The 19758-nt window shown below is 41.8% G+C and overlaps 2 protein-coding genes and 1 long non-coding RNA gene across 8 annotated transcripts in view; 2 read left to right on the top strand and 1 right to left on the bottom strand.

Annotated features, from left to right (window-relative positions):
• The window catches only part of trio (trio Rho guanine nucleotide exchange factor), a 41967-nt gene extending 26650 nt beyond the window's left edge, over positions 1-15317 (top strand). For 3 of the 6 annotated variants that reach the window (XM_017078387.4, XM_036814409.3, XM_065864396.2), the window contains 11 exons: positions 1405-1699; positions 1768-1825; positions 7504-7597; positions 7669-7923; positions 12902-12967; positions 13034-13129; positions 13191-13306; positions 13367-13483; positions 13550-13739; positions 13835-14215; positions 14274-15317. In XM_017078387.4, coding sequence (XP_016933876.1) covers positions 1405-1699; positions 1768-1825; positions 7504-7597; positions 7669-7923; positions 12902-12967; positions 13034-13129; positions 13191-13306; positions 13367-13483; positions 13550-13739; positions 13835-14215; positions 14274-14474 — 1869 coding nt within the window. In that variant the 3' untranslated portion in view covers positions 14475-15317. Of the gene's footprint in view, positions 1-1404; positions 1700-1767; positions 1826-3531; positions 4058-7359; positions 7419-7503; positions 7598-7668; positions 7924-12124; positions 12280-12901; positions 12968-13033; positions 13130-13190; positions 13307-13366; positions 13484-13549; positions 13740-13834; positions 14216-14273 lie in introns of those variants that run through there. The other 3 variants (XM_017078389.4, XM_065864397.2, XM_017078390.4) reach the window with 3 other exon arrangements.
• A 1381-nt stretch (positions 15318-16698) lies between these two features.
• Positions 16699-17366, top strand: LOC139352949 (uncharacterized). The gene is made up of 2 exons (XR_011604013.1): positions 16699-16743; positions 16808-17366. It is a non-coding gene; the product is annotated as an uncharacterized lncRNA (long non-coding RNA).
• Positions 17367-17738: 372 nt separating this feature from the next.
• Positions 17739-19643, bottom strand: aln (divergent protein kinase domain 1C). Its single transcript, XM_017078391.4, has 5 exons — positions 19403-19643; positions 19196-19348; positions 18991-19128; positions 18542-18750; positions 17739-18475 (listed from the first exon to the last, which is right to left on the bottom strand). Exons 1-5 carry the CDS (start codon positions 19550-19552, stop codon positions 17902-17904), a joined length of 1224 nt encoding a protein of 407 aa, XP_016933880.1. The 5' UTR covers positions 19553-19643; the 3' UTR covers positions 17739-17901.
• Positions 19644-19758: the final 115 nt, after the last annotated feature.

The following is a 19758-nucleotide window of genomic DNA, read 5'->3' as shown; positions in this document are numbered from 1 at the left end:
CAGGTGTTTCCTCGCAGCCTGCTCCCTCAGTCAGGTAATGGCGCCTCCCACATAAATATTGTATGTGAAATAAATATGATCCCTCAACGCTGGGGGAATTTCATATACCGCTCAAATATTTCAGCCTTACGTGCACAGCACTTCCAGACTTTTAATTGTCTTGTCGCTGGTAAAAGTTTAGTTCTAAAAGCAGCTCTTTACCAACCTCGTACCCTTATATCCCTTAAAAAATAATCAATTTATTGGTTATTTTATTTTTAAAGATAATGATAATATATTTTACTCGTAATACTTATGTTAATTTTCGGTGTATTCCATTACATTTTTCATTTCGCTCTGTGCACTTGCCAATCCTCTGAGGAATCCAATGGCATCGATTGGCGATTAACCACAATTTTCCTATGGAGCCATCCTCCTTGTTGGGATTTAAAGACCCGATAGACGCCCACACATCGACACCCTTGGCCAGACCGCATGTGAATTAATAAACTTGTAAATTTTGAATGCACACAGCCACACGGGTTTCCGGGTGGAAGGGTTAAAGCTGGGGACTATGTTCCGGGCTGATTAGGTGGGTTGTTCGGTGGCCTGCCGCCAATCAAAACTGACGGAAGTGCTCCTCCTTCCGGTTCCTTGTGCTCCTTGTGTTTTCCGGGGCACAATGGACGTGTGCTGGGCTCGAATGGCTTTCTAATTAGTTCGTTCGCTTTGCCGATGATCCTTGAAGCCCTCAGAGTCCTCGGCCTTTGTTCTGGCGGTCAATCAATAAGGTTCTGACGCCTCATCCTCATTCTCCACCTCGACCTCGACCCGAGCCTCTTAACCCTCTGAAGGCGCCTTTGGCACAACGGGCTTTCCTCTTTTGTGGCTCATAAAGTCTCGTTTAATCATTAGCATGATTATGGTCATTGTATGTTTTGCCTACTACTAGCTGAACTTAACTTACTGACTGACTTTAAACTACTGGATAAAATGCATCGTACACTTTTTGTTTATTTTCTATACTACAAATATTTAAAACAAAAGTCTTGATAAGCTGCCTGGTACATGTTGAATGTTGAAATTATAAGGCTTATTATCTGAACAATAATTTATGTTATAAATTCATCATACTTTGATGAATAAAATGAATTATTTTAGAAAGGGATTAACGCATTAAAATAAATTCCTTGGTCGACCTCACAATATAAAACTATCACTATAGGTTTATAAATATATATTATAAATATTTGATATGGTTTTTAAATAACATTGCCAATTTAGTTTAGTTGAGTGCTTCCTTATTAGAAGTCCATTATGAACCCTTTGACATGTATTACTTGGCCCAAAAGGGTTAACTGCAGAGAACTAAAAGCGTCACCCGATATCCGATACTCACCCCCGTCCTCCCTCTTATCCTTCCAGCTGGGCAACCAGGAGGCCACCTGGGTGGTGGCGGACTACATCGCCAGCTCGGGCACCAACGAGCTGAGCGTTAGCAAGGGACAGCAGGTGGAGATTGTCGAGCCGCCCACCGCCGGCGAGCCGGACTTCTGCCTGGTGCGCCTGAATCCCCAGCACGAGGATGCCGCCGTGCAGGAAGGACTCGTCCCTGTCTCAGTGCTCAAACCGCCGCCGGGCTCGCACAAACACGGTTCCGGATCCGGAGCGAATGCAGCCGGAGCAGCGGGTTCGCAGAAATCCGATATGCAGGATCAGGGTAAGTCACTCGATTTTATATATATGTGTGATTGCCTTTTTAAATTATTTTTATTTTGTTTTCTACAGGCAATCGCAGCAAGGCGGATGCCCTCTCATCGTCCACCAAACGCCGCGGTTTTAGCGGGTGAGTAATAAAACGCATGATCTAGAAGTGTTGTAAATAATTTAGTCATTATTAGAATGGAACTATTTGAAAACCCCTAGAAAGTCATTATTTTTTAAACTGTTACCAGATTTGGGCGTTTGACGTAGGTTCGGTTTTATCTCGAAAACAATTATGCTCTGCGGTTCCAAGGCATCCCTAGAGATTAAAGAAAAAACAACAATTGCCTTTTAAGTTTTAAGATATCGTTGTTTGTGAAAAAAAAAGTTGCTTAAATATAAGAAATTATTTTATTATTTATTTCAAGACATTTCATGAACAGTTTTTAAACCTCATGAGAGTATTTTGATTATTATTTTTGGTTGGAATTGCGTTGAATTCCATTTATAGCTCCTCATAATAAATAACAATTAAGATAATTTGTTTTAAATAGTTCTATATCTTCAGAATGCTTGAACATTGTGCACTGGGTGTTATCTTTATTGTCTGACCATTTGGTTAAAGCCAAAAAAAAATCCATAAATCTTTTTTATAATATTAATCAACCACAGTGGGCATTCGTCATTTGGACAACCAGATAACTGACAGCATTGGTGCCCGTCTCTTTATATTGCCATTTAAAATGCGCCCTGGCAATGAAGATTCGTAAAAACCCGCAGAAAGGGTTAAAATTCGAAGGTGCAAACCATGCAGAGGAATCGTGTCGGTTTCCTCAGAACATATCTCAAAATTGTTCAATGTTCAAAAACATTTTCTTTTTTTGGTTTACTTTACACTGATCTAATTAGTCATGAAAGGGTATGATACCAGAATGGAAATCCATGCGCAAGAGGATGGAGATAAATGGAGGATGGAGTCGAAATATACGTAAATGGGATTTTCCATATTATCTTGAATATGTCGATGAGAACAAATTTTAAAAAGATCATGTTATTTTGTAAAAATAATATGCTTTCATTGCTCCGTACTTAGCACTACTATTATTTGTAATTATAACAAGTTAAAATATATATATCTTAAGTCAGGAATGAGGGAAAAAAGGTACACGAACCATGAAAAGGTATACCAACTTTTTTCCGCTGGTGTTATTAATCGCGTGTCGTAGAGCTCAGGCGCAAGTCATAAAGATATAAACCCATTTACACCGAACAGTGACAAACAGCCACAACAATATGAACAGCTCTTGTGAGAATTTCAGCTGTGAGCGAAAAAAGCTCGATAGCAACAATAATCCCAAGAAAACGCTTGGCTGCCCCCAGTTGTTGCTCGTTGTTATTGTTTTCACTTTTGTTTTTCGCTCTTTGAATTCGAGTTTTATACACTCGAAGAAATATAGTTGGAGTAATACGAAAATCAGATACACAAATTGTACATAAAAGTTTCGCTTAAGAGTAAGGAATACAGGCAGATCATAGACCAGCAATGCTTTAGAATTTTTTATGCACTGGGGGTATTTTAACTTTTAAAATATCATATCTGTATGTATTTTTATGTAAATGAAAAGTATTACAGAAACTTATGGACATCTTACAATTGAACAAAACCTCTAATGCAATTTTTGAAGTGTACTCTGCCATTACTTCTCACCATTTGTTCCCTTCCCGAGTCTGAGTTTGTTTTCGTGGGTGTGCGAGTTTGCGTTGCCGTTTTCTCCAGAAATCGAAAGCCCCATGGGAGAACCTTTTCTTTGTCGCTCGCATAGGAACTTTCGGCTCAGTTTATGATTAGACGCACTACAGGAAAGGTCTCTCGATTTGCGGTGCCGGTTCTTAGCGGGTTAAACAATTGACGCCAGTGTTTGAAGTGCTCACCTCCGCGGATCGCTTATCTTGGCATGTGCAACAACAACAGCAGTGATTACGGCCACTGGAGGCAGTTAGATAAGATGGCCGAAAACGGTTTCCAATATGAAAACGCCACCGCCGAACCAGGAACAACCGCCGCCGGCTTTTGCGATAATAACAATGTGACTTCGAATCCTAATTCGCAGCCCAAGTACAATACGCTAGAAATGAAACGCAGTTCGGCGCCCACTCATTCCCGACCCAAATCGATGCGCAAGTTGCTGAAGTCCATTTCACTGAGGGTCACCGATAGCGGAAGCGAATCCTCCCCGGCTTTGCATCACCAGCAGTCTCTGGGCGGAAAGCCCACGGGATTCACCTGTGTCTGCTGTGATAATAGTGATAGTGCCCAGGGCAAGCAAAAAGCCTCCGAGCGACGCTACTCCTTCTTGAAGGAAATCAGAAACCGGTAAAATATTAACATAAATGATGTATTCCAAATCCCCCAAATGTTATAAAACATCTTGTTTAATTCAGTAAATGTGTCTCTTGAAAAGTGGCATATTGCTTAGGCTCAAGGTCCATTTGAAATGGAAATCCAAGACTCGGTTATTTTCCCTAAAAAGCCGAATATCTTAATAAAACAAAGAAGTCTAGCCTTAGGTTCAATTAGTCGCCCTCGGCTCAATTGCAATAACAAGCTCCTTGGATATCATGTGGCTCATGTTTTTGTGCGGCTCATCAGCTTCTCAATTGCCCAACTTAAATCAGCCTTAATTCCGTTTTTGTTTTTGCTATATACCCTCAGTAGAGGGTATAGCGATTGCCAAGCTCAACTGTTAGCATGAAAAGTAGGTTTAGACTCGTTTGTTTACGATTTCTTTACTGCAAACTAATGGCAAATGGCCAATTTAACTCAATGTTTATGAGTTTAAAGTGGCGTTTAAATCATTAAAGCAAATAAATATTTTTCTTTTGGAGGTTAACAAGGTATTCCAATTGTTTCCGACAGTTATTGGCTATCAAAGTTGTTTGTTTAGTTAAATACGCTTCAATTCAATTGTTTATTTTTATTATGCTCTAAGTTCTGAGTAGTTCTGTTAGAGCATTGAAAGGTTTATGAGCTTCTTCTCTAATTTTGCTTTCCTTTCCTCAAGTTTTGTTTGCTCTGTCATGACTGAGATTCAGAAGTTGGTTTGATTTATCGACACCAACGTGTAATGGAGACCATTGCTCATTATGCAGCTGCAGTTACAAATCCGGCACGTACGATGGTCGTAAGATAGACACGTTGATTGTTGTTTGTCCAGCGGCAATTGAGCTCCATTTAGTTTTTGGGCGAGATAAACTTACTCATTTATTTGCCCTTCACTGCTCAAAACGCTTTCTGAATATTGTTTGTTTATTTCTTTGAAGAACAAGCCGACTGCTCTGTTTTCGGGCAGTCCAACATGTTAATCACCGAAACAAATAGGTAATTCCCATAAATATTCTAAGGTCTGGCAACCGGTTTCGTTTTTCCCACCGGCATTTACGATAAGTGCACAATTATCCAATACATCTGCGATCGAAACCTGTTGTGCAAAGCTTTGCAACCGATTGAAGTTTATTTCTATCTGGCTTGGAAAAGAAAGTTCTGTTGAAATGGAACCCTTTATAACACGATACCACAGTCTCTGTCCTTTCTTAGTCAGCATTGGACTTCGTCATGAGCTGTGAATACGACAGAGATAAGTGCCTGAGGAAAGAACTTCGATAAAGACCATGCGTATTAATCATACGCCTCGTGGGACCCACAACAAAAGAAGAGAAAAGGGGTACCGATTGGTTTTTGATTTGTTTTGATATCTCGTAACCGCTCTATGCGGTATTACTCGCCAGCGATATCTTATAATTGCGTTTTCATTCGTAACTTTATTTTGAATAGCTCTCTTACATTTTGAGCAGTCTTATCGAGGGGAAAAAAACAATGGTAAGGTTCTCCTGGGAACTATTTTTCTTTTCATTTTTGTTTCTCTGTAGAAATTACACAACAACACTTTCAATATTTGCCCTCTAATTGGGCACTTTGTTTGCTGCTGGCTCACCCGAGTGAGCATTAAGTGATGGTAGTTTCTCCTCCCCACATTCCCGCCGAACATGAATATAGATTATTGTCCGGGTCACCCACTATCCTGCATTCCCCACGAACTTCCCAGCTGTCACTTTGCTCAGGACTCTTTGTCTCAAGCACTGTGTCAATATGCGCGTGTGTTTGTCCAGGATATATGCAAAGGATCGGGGACTGTCGGGGGTAAAAGCAGGATCCTGCTCAGCAGCGCGTGCTGCCAAGTCCAATGAACTAAGTGGTATTTGTATTTCACCCATACTCAAAGGCACTGCAAAAGTATTTCACAATTCAGGGAAGTATATGGGTAAATGATAATAAATAAATAAGAAGCTAATGTATTACATTTCAAGTAAATATGTATATTAATTTAAAAATGTAATGTCTTTTTATCCTCTCTTATTAATCATGACCTAACTTATAAACAAGTATTCTTTTATTTCTTAGGCAATACTGTTGCTAATCAATATTTTTTTTATTGTGGTGAGCTGTCACCCCTACCTCAAAATGCCTACGTTCCACAGCGTTCTTACTGTTAAATATAAATATAAATTTATAAGAACATTTTGCTGAAGTAAACCTAACTTTAAGACCCTTTAAGCATATCTGGAATGCCTTCAAATGGCTTTTAGTCAAACTGACCATCAAAATATTTGTTTTGTTTTATTCCCTTTTATAGCACTTAGCAAGAATATTCAGACATATTTTTGCCGTGCACAATTTGCTGTCGAGCAGCAGGAGACGGAAACTGCAAATTTGCCGGCTGGCTTTGTTGCATACTTTGCGGCGGCCCCATTAATACACACCCAAGCAAACATCGAGTACTTTGCTCATGGCAGGAGACACTTTGGCTATTTGCCTAAAACATTACATCAGCCGAATGAATTTTCAATGCGGACAACAGGCGCATAATAAATTAAATACAATTCCTGGAACCGAACTGGTATCTCGTTCAATTTGACCAGTCGAAAACCGCGTCCCTGTTCTTTGTCGTCTGTGTCAATGTTTATTTTTACTCCGAATTATGTTACATGCCACTGGGTTCCTGAGATCCCCACCTCCCCCACCGTTTTCCTCTACCCTTTTTGTGTTTTCTTCGAGTGATATCGATTTTGAAAGCGTTTAAAGCGACTAGTTTGCCCGTTAATTAAGCTTTATTAATATTTTATAAATGGCATGTTTAAACAGAGCTTAGTTTGCGGCTTTGCGGTTTTCTCTGCTGCACTTCCACTGACCACAGGATGTTCCCAACCCAGTTTGGCCCGCCCAAATGAGCTGTTGAAACCTAAGTCCCCTTCTGACAGTCTCCACTGTGGCTGATTAATGACTCGGCCCACTGAAAAGTCGAAACTTGACCCATAAACTTTGCCCCGGACTGCAAATTAATCAAAGGAGCGCTGAAAGAAATATATTCTTTTACGGTCAATGCGGTAAAAACTTGGCCTTTAAATTGTGGAATCATAAAACCAATTGTGCGGGGGAGCCCTTAGAGAGGCAAATGGTTATGGGAAAACGAATTGTGCCCACTGTGCGGGCGGCGACAAGCGAACAGCAGGCGGCTTTTGGCCAAGTTGGCAGTCGATGCCTGGCGACAGTCTGATGTTAGCCACGCAGCTGGACAGCCATCAAGCATCTCTTTGTTTTATTTATTTCACTTTTTATTTGGCACGTCATGAGAGATGGAGGAACTCGTGCAAACCACAACGTCGATTCGCAAGTTCCTGTAGGCCATCGTCGAACTAAAGTTCTGCCCCAGTATACAAACTGTCATCTAACTGTCGAATTGTTTTGTATTCCGTGTCTTGCAGGCGCAACTGGCTGCCGCTGATAAATCGCAAGGGAGCGGACAAGCCGCCAAACAGCAAACCGCTGGTGAAAAAGCCCTCGGAGAAAAACCTGAGAGTGAGTGTTTCCATTTACCGAGAGTTTATTTATATCACTCGACGTTTTTCCATGCTTCCACGTATATCTAGACACCCCAGAAGCACGCCGAGGAGCTGGCCGAGCAGCAGAGCCAGCAGCCAGGTGGCAGCCCCGCCACCGTGGTGCCATCCCCGCAGTTCCCCAGCTCCACCGCCCAGCATCCGGGAGCGGGCGGGGACTACGAGCCGGACGAGGAGGCCGGCCTGGAGCTGCCGCCGCCCATGAAGCCCATCCAGGAGCCGCACCTGATTGCCAACGGACCGCCCACCTTTGCCAAGGACGCCAAGGAGAGCTCTGGCAACATGGTGAGTACCCAGCTCCGGCACGGATTTCTTCAGATTTCCCACAGGAGCTGCAAGGTGAAATAGCAGCTGGAGTGGTCGAGCAATCTGCTCCTACACCTCATATAAACCCCATGTGATTCATAATAGTTATTCGATTTATCACACGGATTTTGGTTAGCAATCATCTTGTCACGGTTACGGGGAAATTTAAAAAAAAACAAGGAAGAACGCTATAGTCGAGTACCTCGACTATCAGATACCCGTTACTCAGCTAAATGGAGATATGCAAGCAGCAAAGCGAAATTAAAATGCGCCACCTACCGGCGGTAGACAGATTTAAGCGTTATGGGCGTTAGATTGGGCGTGGCAAAATTATTTTTGGATCAATCGATAGGTATTGACGACACCAATACATTTCAGTTAAAATTTTTTATCTAGCATGCAAATTGTGGGCGTCACAGGCTTTCGCGGTTTGTGGGCGTTTAAGTGGGCGTGGCAAACTTTTTTTTAAGTCAATCGATAGGTATTGATAAGAACAATATATTTCAGTTAAAATTTTCTATCTAGCATCAAAACTGTAGGAGTTACAGTTTTGGGCGGTTTGTGGGCGTTAGAGTGGGCGTGGCAGTCTACTGAAACAAACTTGCGCTGCGTAAGAAGCTCAGGAATCTGTACGCCAAATCTCAATAGCCTAGCTCTCATAGTTTCCGAGATCTCAGCGTTCATCCGGACAGACAGACGGACAGACGGTCAGACGGACAGACGGACAGACGGACATGGCTAGATCGACTCGGCTAGTGATCCTGATCAAGAATATATATACTTTATGGGGTCGGAAACGCTTCCTTCTGCCTGTTACATACTTTCCGACGAATCTAGTATACCCTTTTACTCTACGAGTAACGGGTATAATAACATAGAAGGAAGATTTTGGAATATCGTTTGTAATAACCAGGCAGTAGAAAATATGTTCTAGATAGTTTGTAATTAGTAAAGGAAAGAAAAGACTATTCAATTATTAACTACCGTATAGGAAAGTTATGTTGTGTGAGGGAAGAATCAAGTAATATGCTCTATATTGCTGTTGTTTGTTTGTTAGTAGTATATAATGTTGCTAATGTTTAGATATACACAAAATTATATTTGTATCGAGCTGACAGAATTTCCCAACCAATCCATCTGAAACAGTGACCCACCCTAACGTGGGTGATATTCCCAGCGCCTCTCGTCCAATCAGCCGCCCATTCGGGGCTCGAAGTTTGTTTGCTTAGCACGCAGCCCCTCTAATATGTGTTTCCCACACAAATCAAAGCGGTTTATTGTGACTTTGGCCCGTTCGTTTCTCCGCCATCGACGTCATCGGCAATCCGAGCACGGTTTTTGCTCAATTAGACCGAATAGGAGGCGCACACACATTCTCCTGGTTCTCTGGGGGACTGGGAATCCTCCTCTGCTCGCCGCGCCGGATTTCCATTTCGACTGTCCGGGGCAGCCACCTTTGCCATAAATGCGCCACTTTATTTTGTTTACACTCGGAGCAGGAGAGTAATAGACCACCTCACCACAGATACAGATAGAGATACAAAGCGGCAAGATACTCGAACTCGCAGATACGACGCATAAATTTCGACAGTCAAATTAGCCCACAGACTTGTCGGTTGAACGTGAATCGTGCGTGGGGGCGGGTCTTCCACTTGACTGCCACTTTTGAGAGCAAATTACAGGGAAAGGATACAGTCAATGAGTCTGGCTGGCTGATTCATGGCTGTGAGTGTGGCCTTAAATTATGCAGAATTTGATAAAAAGATTTGATCTAAAGACAATCCTCTAGTTATAAGGTATTACTTCCCACTGGATAGATCCAATCCAACAGAGTTTGTTCATTCTCCTATTTTTCCTTTTTCGCATTTAATTAAGTGCGGTGCTGTGGTCTCACAGAAAAGAGAAAGTATGTCAGAAGCCATTTTCATTTAAGTTCTCCCTTTACCTCTACTTATTGTTAAAAATGCAGACATAATTGCGCTTCCATCAAAGGTGTATTCATATTTTATTAAACTATATGGATTCCTGACCATCTGTGGCAATTAGTTTTATAAATGCTGATGATAAATAATTAATGTGCTTTAAATACGTTTTTATTTTATTTCAACACACTTCTTTACCTTTTCTAGAAAATAATTAATTAGGGAAACCTCGAAAAATTCAAAATTTCTGAAAACAAATCCCTCACCACACATATTGGCACTTTCGTAATCCCTTAAGTGCTACATATTTTTAGTGTCAGATTTTTATGTCACCATGCACTTCGGGGATTTTAAAGTTTGCCTTTGACTCTCTCCTTCAATTTGATTAATGATTCGTTTCTGTTTGGAGAGCTTCCCCATCCGGCTGCCTCGCATCCATTTCGAGTTTTTCCATCCCGATGTGTCCGTCGCCAGAACGTCGCCTTCTCTATAGCCACTTTGTCCGTCAATAAATTGAATGTCGTCTGGTCTGTTCTGTTCTGTTCTGCTCCGAGTTTTCTATTTTTCTGATGATGATGATGGCTTATTAGCTGAATTCGCTACACAGAAATATATTTTACTTGCTATAATCAATATGATGATATTTATTTATTCTTAGATCAAGTAACGATTCTAACAAATACAATTTTTATCAGGGTTTTCTTAGACATATGCTCGTTATATAAACTATATTTCATAAACTGTATTTCATGTGATATGATGATATATGTGTCTATTTGTATGTAATCTTTGATCAAACAACTATACTTTTCAAAGTATCAATTTGAGAATATAATGCCAAGTTTTCTAGAAAAAGAGTTCACATAAACTATTTGATACAATGATTTTTTCCGTGCAGCCATGTACATTTTGGGCTGCCTCGAACAAATTGTTTTGCCTTGATGCGTCAACATTTAATTGTATTCTTTCCTGTTTACAAATTCTTTATTTTTTGTATCGCCTGGGTGCGAACTTCTTAACCCAGTTAGGCTTCCCCATATCGCTTGTGCCAACTTTTTGGCCTACTTGGCATTCGGGTCTTGGCCTTATTCCTTTGCCACCTTTGTTTAGTTCGCCTATTTGCATTGTCATTAATTTTTAATAGTTCTCCTTGTCGAATTTCGCGCCCTTTGCGAGTGCTGTATGTGTGTGTGCCTATATACATTATATATCTGTGGATATATGTGACATCAGCCGGTGCAAGCCGACTTCCTCCCCCTTTTCAAACAGGCTAATTAAATGTCACACCACTTAAATGTGGGTACGTCATTGCGTGGGTTGTTGTTCCTTTGGTTTGAGCTTTTATTTCCCTTTAGTTGTTGCGTTTACTGCTGATGAAATTCTAATGTAGAACCTAATGTCCGCTGATATCAGACTTCCTTCACAAAAGTGGGAGAGCTGGAGACTTAGGAATCCCCTGAAATCAGCTTGCACTTGGGTAGCTTGTGTTTTGCAAGTAGCAAGATAAAATAAATTCTAAGAATTCTAATATAGATTAAATATATACTTTAATTAGTTATTATCTTCGTTCATATGTAAATATTTAATCTTTAAAATTTAAAATGATTATTAACAGAAATTGAACGATTTTTGAAGAACAAAGCTCTTTCACAGCAAATCAGAAATTAAATTGCTAGAATAGGGTTTCCGTAAAATCTGTTATTTACGATTAAAATATTTTGTAAGACTTTATAGACGGAGGTATTTCCTTTTCGATCAGTCGCACCCTCTAGAACATTTCGCCGCGAAATGCGAATTAATTTATGTATTTAAGAATTCATAACAACAACAGTGCCGGGCGAATCTACACACACTCACGGGAAACACAAAGAGAGTTCCCCCCGAAGACCGACCCACCTACCAACCCACCTATCTATCTATATCTCTATATCTCTCTGTTTAGCTTTCGCTCACTCGATATACTGTGTGCCACACAATTATTTCAACGCTTTTCCTCAAGTGAGTGCGACGAATTTCTTGGCGGAGCGTTGATTGAGAGTTTCTTTTGATGTCGCAGGGGGAACCACTGTGTGTGTGCGTAAGTGGGTGGGTGGGCAAGTGAGTGGGTGGTGGGTGGGGTGGTGTGGTGCTGTGCCTACATATGTAAAACATGCTGGGCAACAGGCGAAACTATTAGGCCAGCCAGTCAGCCAGTCGCTCAGTTCATCGCTCGGCGTTCAGTCGCCTTTTGAGATTCTCGCTCGGTTTTCGCATTGCCAAAATGCGTCGCCGCCGCAAAGTCCTTATAAAGGCCACCATTTCGAAAGACAGTTACCCATAGACGGTAGTCGAGAAACAAAAATTAATAAAAATCCACACTGTGCGCTGGGAATTTTAAGCAACACGTGCCATGAGCTGTTTCTTCCGCTTATTTGTAAGCCGCATTCGCTGTTGTAATTCGTTTTCGATGACAAATTCCAAACAGCTGACCGTTCTTAATCTTATCGCGCAAAAAACAAGTACATAGAATGGAAAGTTGAGCACTGGAAACACAATAGTTACCCAATGTTATCTCCGCTGACTGGGCAAACTTTTCACCATGTTTAACCCAAGGCAAATTTTGGTTATACATTTGGGGTAGCGTGTGTTTAAGTTTGTTATTTATGCAAGTGAAATTAATTCTGGGGGCCCTGTGCGCGAGTGGGAAAACAAAAATAAGCGAGTGATTCAATTCGAGCAGAACATGCAATCGTCTAGATTGTGTTTATTTTGAAAATTGCCACAAAATGATGGAGGTTTTCCCTGAACTCTATTTGCGGCCACGCAGCGTATGCACAGTACACATAGTTTATCCAAAGTTTGTTCAGTTTCAACAGAGATTGTGTTGGCCTTAAAAAGTTATTGAATCGAGAGCCGCCCGGGTGGTAAGGGAACTTTTTCAATTAGCCGCCTGCTGCACAAGGGGATAATGCAATAATCGCTGCTCAAACTTTTTCATTATGCATTTGGCCCGACCATCACTGAGTGTTTCCCTTCCTTTTTCTCCACTTTTGCAGGCCAGCACCGGCAAAATGGATGGCAATCCACTATCGGAAATAGAAGAAATTGTCAAGACGACAACGGTAAGTGCTCAGGCGAAGGATGCCGTGCAGGCATGACCTAACCCAAACCCATTTTTCCATCTGCAGGAGCAACACGAGTCCAACAGTCGCGTGGACGGAGGTGGAGGAGCGGAGAACGCCAGCACCAATGGGCATGGGCGCTCCCACGACAACAATGATGAGGTGAGTGGATGATAGGGGAGTTTGTCTTGTGGGAAAACCATTAAACATATGATCTATACAGGGCCACGCTGCTCTCTCGGACAAAGCAGCTGCTCTGAAGAAGCGGCAATGCGTCTTCGCGGAGCTGATGTCCACGGAGGAGACCTATGTGCAGGACCTCAGTGACGTCGTCAATGGGTATGTAGTTTCACAATTTGTTTGAAAACCCCTAACCTCTTTTCCCCTATCCCTGTCCAGTTACATGACAGAGATCAACAACGCGAACAGTGATATTCCTATGCCCGAGGATTTGAAGGGTGGCAAGATGAAGTTGGTCTTCAACAACATCAAGGACATCTACGAGTGGCACAAGGAGTAAGTAAAGAGAACCCTAGATTGTGCAGCAAAGAACTTATGAAACAAATTTTGTTCTGTTTTCAGCTTCTTTTTGAGGGCCCTGCGCAACTGTCAAAATTCCCCTGCGGATCTGGGTCCGCTCATTAAGCGGTCGGCCACCAAGTTCGCGCTGTACTACACTTATTGCAGTAACAAACCGCTGTCTGAGTATATAGTCAGCGCCCACTATCAGTATTTCGATTGCATACGCCAGAAGCTGCGACATCGACTGGATGTAAGTCGACATGGCCTAATGAGCTTCCTAATTGGATGCGGCTATTGGATGTATTATCTGTTATTAACATCTTCCCTTCTCCCTCGAATCCCCAGCTGAGCAACCTAATCATCAAGCCGGTGCAGCGAATCACCAAATACGAGCTGCTGATCAAGGAGATCATCAAGGCCACAGAGGCAGCCGGGCTGCAAAAGGAGGTGCCCATGCTGCAGGAGGCCTACCAGCAGATGAAGGTGGTAGTCAAGACGGTCAACGACATGATGGTGGTGCTGCGCAGCCTGCAGGACTTCGATGGGGAGATCACCGCCCAGGGCAGCCTGCTGATGCAGGGACCCATGAACTGCCTGGTGGACGCGGCCCAGAGGCAGCGTGAGTTGCAGGTGTTCCTCTTCCAGCAGATCATCATCTTTGCCGATATCGAGAAGACCAGGAACCAGTATGCCAGTCCCATATTTAAGTACCGATCCCACATACAGGTGAGATGAATACTTCCACTTCTGCTTTTGAGTACTTAATAATACGCGATTTCCCCAGCTCAATCACATGCAAATGAAGGAACTGGGCGACTGCCGCTTTCAAATCCGGTCGACCGACCCAAAGATCCCCGAGATGACGATCGTCTGCGAGGCGGGGTCGAACTACGCGGCGTGGGTAGACATGCTGAACAAGATCCTGCAGCAGCAGAACGACCTCATCTTCATGCTCTCCAATCCCCTGTCAACCAAAAACAAGTAGAAGCCCCCGAGGAAAAATTCCAAATGACAAAGCAGGAATGCTTGAAAGCTTGAAAGCAAGCAAGAACAGCAAACGAAAGTATGAGAAAATGATATTGTAATGTGTTTTGGGCACAGGGGTTTCCCGTCCGTGCGTCTGTTTTGCGGATCGTTTTGCTCACACCCAGATACACTCGCAACACTCAATCCTAATTTGTATGTAACTTGTAATTGTAATTTATTTATTCGTCATCGCCTGCGTTTCCGTTCAGTCTGCCCTTTAGTTTCTAGTTCGAGCCCCATTTCTTTTTTACTATTCTGTTTTCGCTTCCGTTTCCGGATTTGTGTGTATGAAACGCAAAGTATTATATGCTCAAGATTACCTTTGACATGGTGTGCATTTTTAACTTAATTAGACTCCTTTGCTGTTAGTTTTACGTTCCACATCTGACTTCTCAACGATCGGCAGTCGAAAACTACTCAGAATCAAAAGCAATTTACATTTTCGTTTCGTGTTTTTATTCGCATTGAACGCAGAGTAAGAGTATAACTATTCTAGCCTTAGTTCGGTACATAGTTTTAGTTTACCTGCTAAATGTTAATAATAGTTTAAACGTAAAGTAACTTGATTTGCTTTGGACCACTGGAGCAGAGTTTTGTGAAATGGCACTCATTCGAGTGCGGCATCGTGAAATAATTTAGGCTAACTTTAGTTTATGAATGCAATGCAAAGCGTATTTGCACCTTATGTTTAACAAATAAAATATGTAAGCTTTAAACGTAATCAAAACCAGAAACAATAAGTTCTTAATTATTCTAATTATAATTTATGACCCAAATAAAACAAATGCCTGCTCAGATGTAATTCTTTTTGGTTTCTCGCATCCTTGCCCACTTTTCAGTTGTTCTTTTCACCAAAACAAAGACACAACACTTGCAGAAAAAGCTGTCATCAAAAATGGTCACCTAACACCTTAAAGATACCACATAAGCGAATCCAAGCTGTATACCCAAGCCAATTTCCGAAGCATGTTTCTCTGTTTGGTGTTTATGTTAGTTGCTAAGCAGGAGGCGATAAAGATAATGTACAGTGTAGCATACGAGGATAAGGCAGAGTCACTCAGATACAGATACAGATGCCGATACATGTGTCTCTTGCAATCAAAGTACTCGACCAGGACCAGGATTTGATTAAACGATTAATGTATAGGACATGAGACGAAGTTACTAAGCGGTTGTTCACACGATACTTTCGAATCGATTTTGTCTCTGAAAAGCACCCACACACACGGATACCCGATACAGTCTGGAAAATGAATATGATTGCAGTTTGAATATATCAATGCGAAGAATAACAATAATGATTTAGCATAGCTAAATGTAGGAAGCGAACATGAAATGTATTTTTTTACAAAAATTGTGAAACGAACCTCCGGCATAATTCGTAATTAAATGTTAAAGTCAGATCAGATTGGATCGGATCTTGGGATCTATGGATCGATAAGATCGATAGGACAAGCAAACGCACAGTGAGAGGAACTCAAATGGCCACAACATTTTCTACATTTTTGCACTTAACTCGTAGAGCTCTACTCAACTCACAACCGATCGATCGCAACATGTAACATACTGAATTCTTTTCGATTAACTTACGGCACCTACTGATTAACTAATTGTTGTACTTAAGCCCCCAAGTCGAAATTCTAGATAATTGTGGTAATTAAAGTGTGTGTTTAGTTTATCTAATTACTCTGACTAAATATAAATATACTACATGCAAATGCGACATCAAGTACGCCAGTGCAAGGCGAACAGCATAAAGTAATCGTGTTAATCTGTGTTTTAGCCAAGTAAGCACCAGCTTTTCCCTCGGAAAACGCTCGGAAAAGGCCAGTCGAGATCAACAGTTGGCCCGGGCGCAGGCTGCAAATATAATATAAATATATCCAGAAACCAATATGCAAATTGTATGTAACCAACAAAGCATGTAATCTGAATTTAAATTTTCAAAGTGAATAATAATAAAGCAAAAGTAGCTGAATAAAATTAACATATTCAAAAGAATCGTTTTTAATCTTTCGGCTAGTGGAAGTAAGTAAATAATATTTTTATATTATTCATATGTTAATTGTTTTTTAATTATGACATTCTTTTTGACATGGGGCCGGCTTATTTAGAGTTCTTAAAATTGAATTGGGCGGGCTTCTACAAGTTCCGATATGAGCATGACTCCAGAACCAGCTCCACCATCTCCAGTTTTTTTGTGTATCGATCACAGCTGCTCCTTCCACGTACGTACTTAAATTTTTGGTTCGTTTTTGTAAATTTAATGATTATTTTATTATATTAAAACAGGTTGATCATCTTTAAGAACATACCTTTCAAGGTTTCCTTTCAAATATAATTATCAAAAATGCTCAAGCTGGCATATTTTTCTGTGTTCGCTGTGTTTGAAATACTGTTCCAAAACGCAGCCACCTAGTATTGATCTTCTTCCTGAAATGAATTCCAAATTGCAAGGAATTGAAGAGGATCAGCGGAATCTGAAGAACACTTTGCAAGCCATCCTGGCTAAAATAGAAGGAACCGAACCAAGTCCTCAGCAAACTGATTCGAAAAGTTATGACAAAACCATCCCTCCGAATTTTCATAAAATTGGTACAAGGTATTTCTATATTGAAAATAATCTTACGCTACCTTGGAACGAGGCTGCGGGCACTTGTCATCAGATGGGTGGATACTTAGCGGGCATCAAAGACCAAAAGGAATTATATGCCATCCAATTGCAGCTGGAAGAAGGTGTTTCATACTGGCTTGGCATCAACGATCTCATCAGCATTGGTAATTTCGTATCAGTAGCCTCCGGAAAGAAAGCAAAAACATTAAAACTTGATAAGCAATTAGAATATTGGTCCTTGAAAAATAATTGTGAAACGGGAAAGTGCCTTAAAGTAAGGGACGTAATAATGAGTCGTGTCAGCTGTGAGGGAAAAAACCATTTCATATGTCAAGCCGACAGCGAAATATAGGCCCAAAACAATTATAAAATCACTTTTTCAATTTATTGTACCCAAACTGTAATTACATTTTTACAATAAATCAATATAAATTGGTCACATAACAAAATTATAACAAAAAAGGAATTTTTACAGCAGTGAGGAAATGAATAAACAATCAGGTTAAATGTAATTGATAGCGAATAGTGATATCGAATGTGTACGTGTTATGTAACGTTGAACCTGCAAATTATTTTGCAAAGTACATGAATCAAAGAGACCTTTAGTGGTTTGTAGTTAATAAAAAGCATTTTCTTATTTATTTGGGTTTAATAAATTAAGACTAGTTATAAAAATGCTATTAGTGTTGAGCCAGCTGTGCGCCAATTGATCTACTTTCTGCCGATTACCGGACTTAAAAAATTCCTGGGCTTCCAGGAGACCCGAGTGCTTTCAGACTCCTCGACGTGCCTGCCCCTCGTCGGGAATCTCGGATCCTGCGGACGCAGCCGCAGCCTGGTGCAGTTGCTTCAGCTCGTTGTAGAGCCGCAGGGCGAGCTGCATGTTGGGCGCCCACTGGCGTCCTGGCACTTGGTGCTCCTTGGGCGGCTGGACGCACATCTTGACCAGCTTTTGGAGCGCCTTCGAGAGGCGCACTCCACTGAGCAGGCCGGGCTGGAAGGTCCCACCGCCCAGGAGGATGTGCTCGCAGAATATCTGGAAGTTGTTGTTCTGCTGGATGTGCGTGCAGGACTGCTTCTCCTCGTCGCACATCCCTCGGCAGGAGTGGAAGTGGCAGTCCTGGTGGGCGTGGCACTTGACGCCCCTGGACAATCGCTTGTCCAGTTGGCTCTCCACGTAGACATGCTCCGCGCTCTGGTACTTTAGCCTTCTTTCGGAGGCCGTGCCGAAGCGGTTCACCTGCATCTTGCACATTTTCAGGGGTTCCGGCTTCATTTCATCCAGCCGGAAAATGTATTCCATAATATTGAGGGCGTGCTTCAGGCGCTGCAAGCGATTCGAGGCGCTGAAAGGGTGTTAAAAGTAAGCTTGTAAGTAATGGGCTTAGTTCAAGGAAGGGCACATCACCCACAGATACTGCATTATGCTGGGGTTGGACTGCACGATCTGCAGTCCCTCTGTGGCATAGTATGGCCCACAGGAGCCCAGAACAGCCGGGAATATGGACTCCTCGTCGAAGAGCTTGCCCATCATGTAGTTGTTGTCCTTGAACAGCCTCCAGAAACTGACCATCTGCTGTGAGTTATCATCCGCTATTTCCTGATTGACCAAAGCCCGGATCTAAAGGTGAGTTAAAAAACGGATTCGAATTGCAATAATTAATCGAATTGTTCTTTTATCACAGGTTCTACCAAAGAAATCTCGAGAGGCTTGAAACCACTTTAAAAGGTGCCCTAAAGTATGCTCTAATCATAAGTGACAACGAGTTTTGTTGAATAATATTAGGACTTTTGGACTAAACTGATTATTTGCGTTTCTATACTTTGTTTTAATATTTCAAGCGTGTATAGCGAGCCCTACCATATTATCATCCAGCGTGACATTATAAGAAAGTATGATGTGCAATTTTACGATCTCATGGAATTCCTCTATCTTGGGATATATGGACTCTCCCTTGTTGTTCGTCCAGCTCAGTTCGTCATCATTGTGCCGGGCCAGCTATAAAAGGCAATAGAAAATCGTAGTCCTGACAACCAAAGCCGGGAACCCGTAAAACCCGACCTACCTTGACCGCATACGTATCTCCGTTCTTCTCGGCCGTAAAGAGTATAGTTTTCATGTCATTTAAGGGACACTGGAAGTTGTCGAAGGAAGATTGGGAACCACAAAGCTCTTCACACAGGGAGCCGCTGTACTCATGCTTTTCAAACTTCTGGCACTATTGTTAAAAGAATTAGTTTTTAAGCTGCGGAAACAGTTGCTTTTACTTTACCATTAAGTTGAGGCTCCGGTGGGACATCAATTTGAAGCAGAACTTGAGATTGAGGAAGGCGTAGCTAAAAATGCCCACCGCCAGCAGGACCGCAATTAAAACCGTGCGCTGCATTCCAAACCGAATTTTCCGACGCAGGGCGGTCAACATTTTAAACTCCTAGGAATTCCATTTTTTAGCCAATTCGTTTACACACCCCATCGAAGGTACGGGTACATACACTTGACTGTCACTTCAAGTTGACACATCCTTGACATGCGCACAACAATCCTGCCTATCGATGAGTACCGCGACCAGTGCTTCCAAGTTATGCTTTTTCTGTAGATACTTTTAAAAATATTTTTAGCAAATGTTTA

This window comes from Drosophila suzukii, chromosome 3 (genome assembly GCF_043229965.1).
Source record: "Drosophila suzukii chromosome 3, CBGP_Dsuzu_IsoJpt1.0, whole genome shotgun sequence".
Classification (NCBI taxonomy): Eukaryota; Metazoa; Arthropoda; class Insecta; order Diptera; family Drosophilidae; genus Drosophila; species Drosophila suzukii.
Note: the sequence above shows the minus strand (reverse complement) of the source record. Positions and strands in the feature narration are given on the sequence as shown.

What these genes read in the sequence shown, in the direction of transcription:
- aln (XM_017078391.4), bottom strand. Translation starts at nt 19,552, where the DNA reads ATGTTGACCGCCCTGCGTCGGAAAATTCGGTTTGGAATGCAGCGCACG. An exon ending in TCACGCTGGATGATAATATG is followed by an intron (nt 18,751 to 18,990) that starts GTAGGGCTCGCT and finishes ACTCACCTTTAG; the next exon opens with ATCCGGGCTTTGGTCAATCA. An exon ending in CCCAGCATAATGCAGTATCT is followed by an intron (nt 18,476 to 18,541) that starts GTGGGTGATGTG and finishes ACACCCTTTCAG; the next exon opens with CGCCTCGAATCGCTTGCAGC.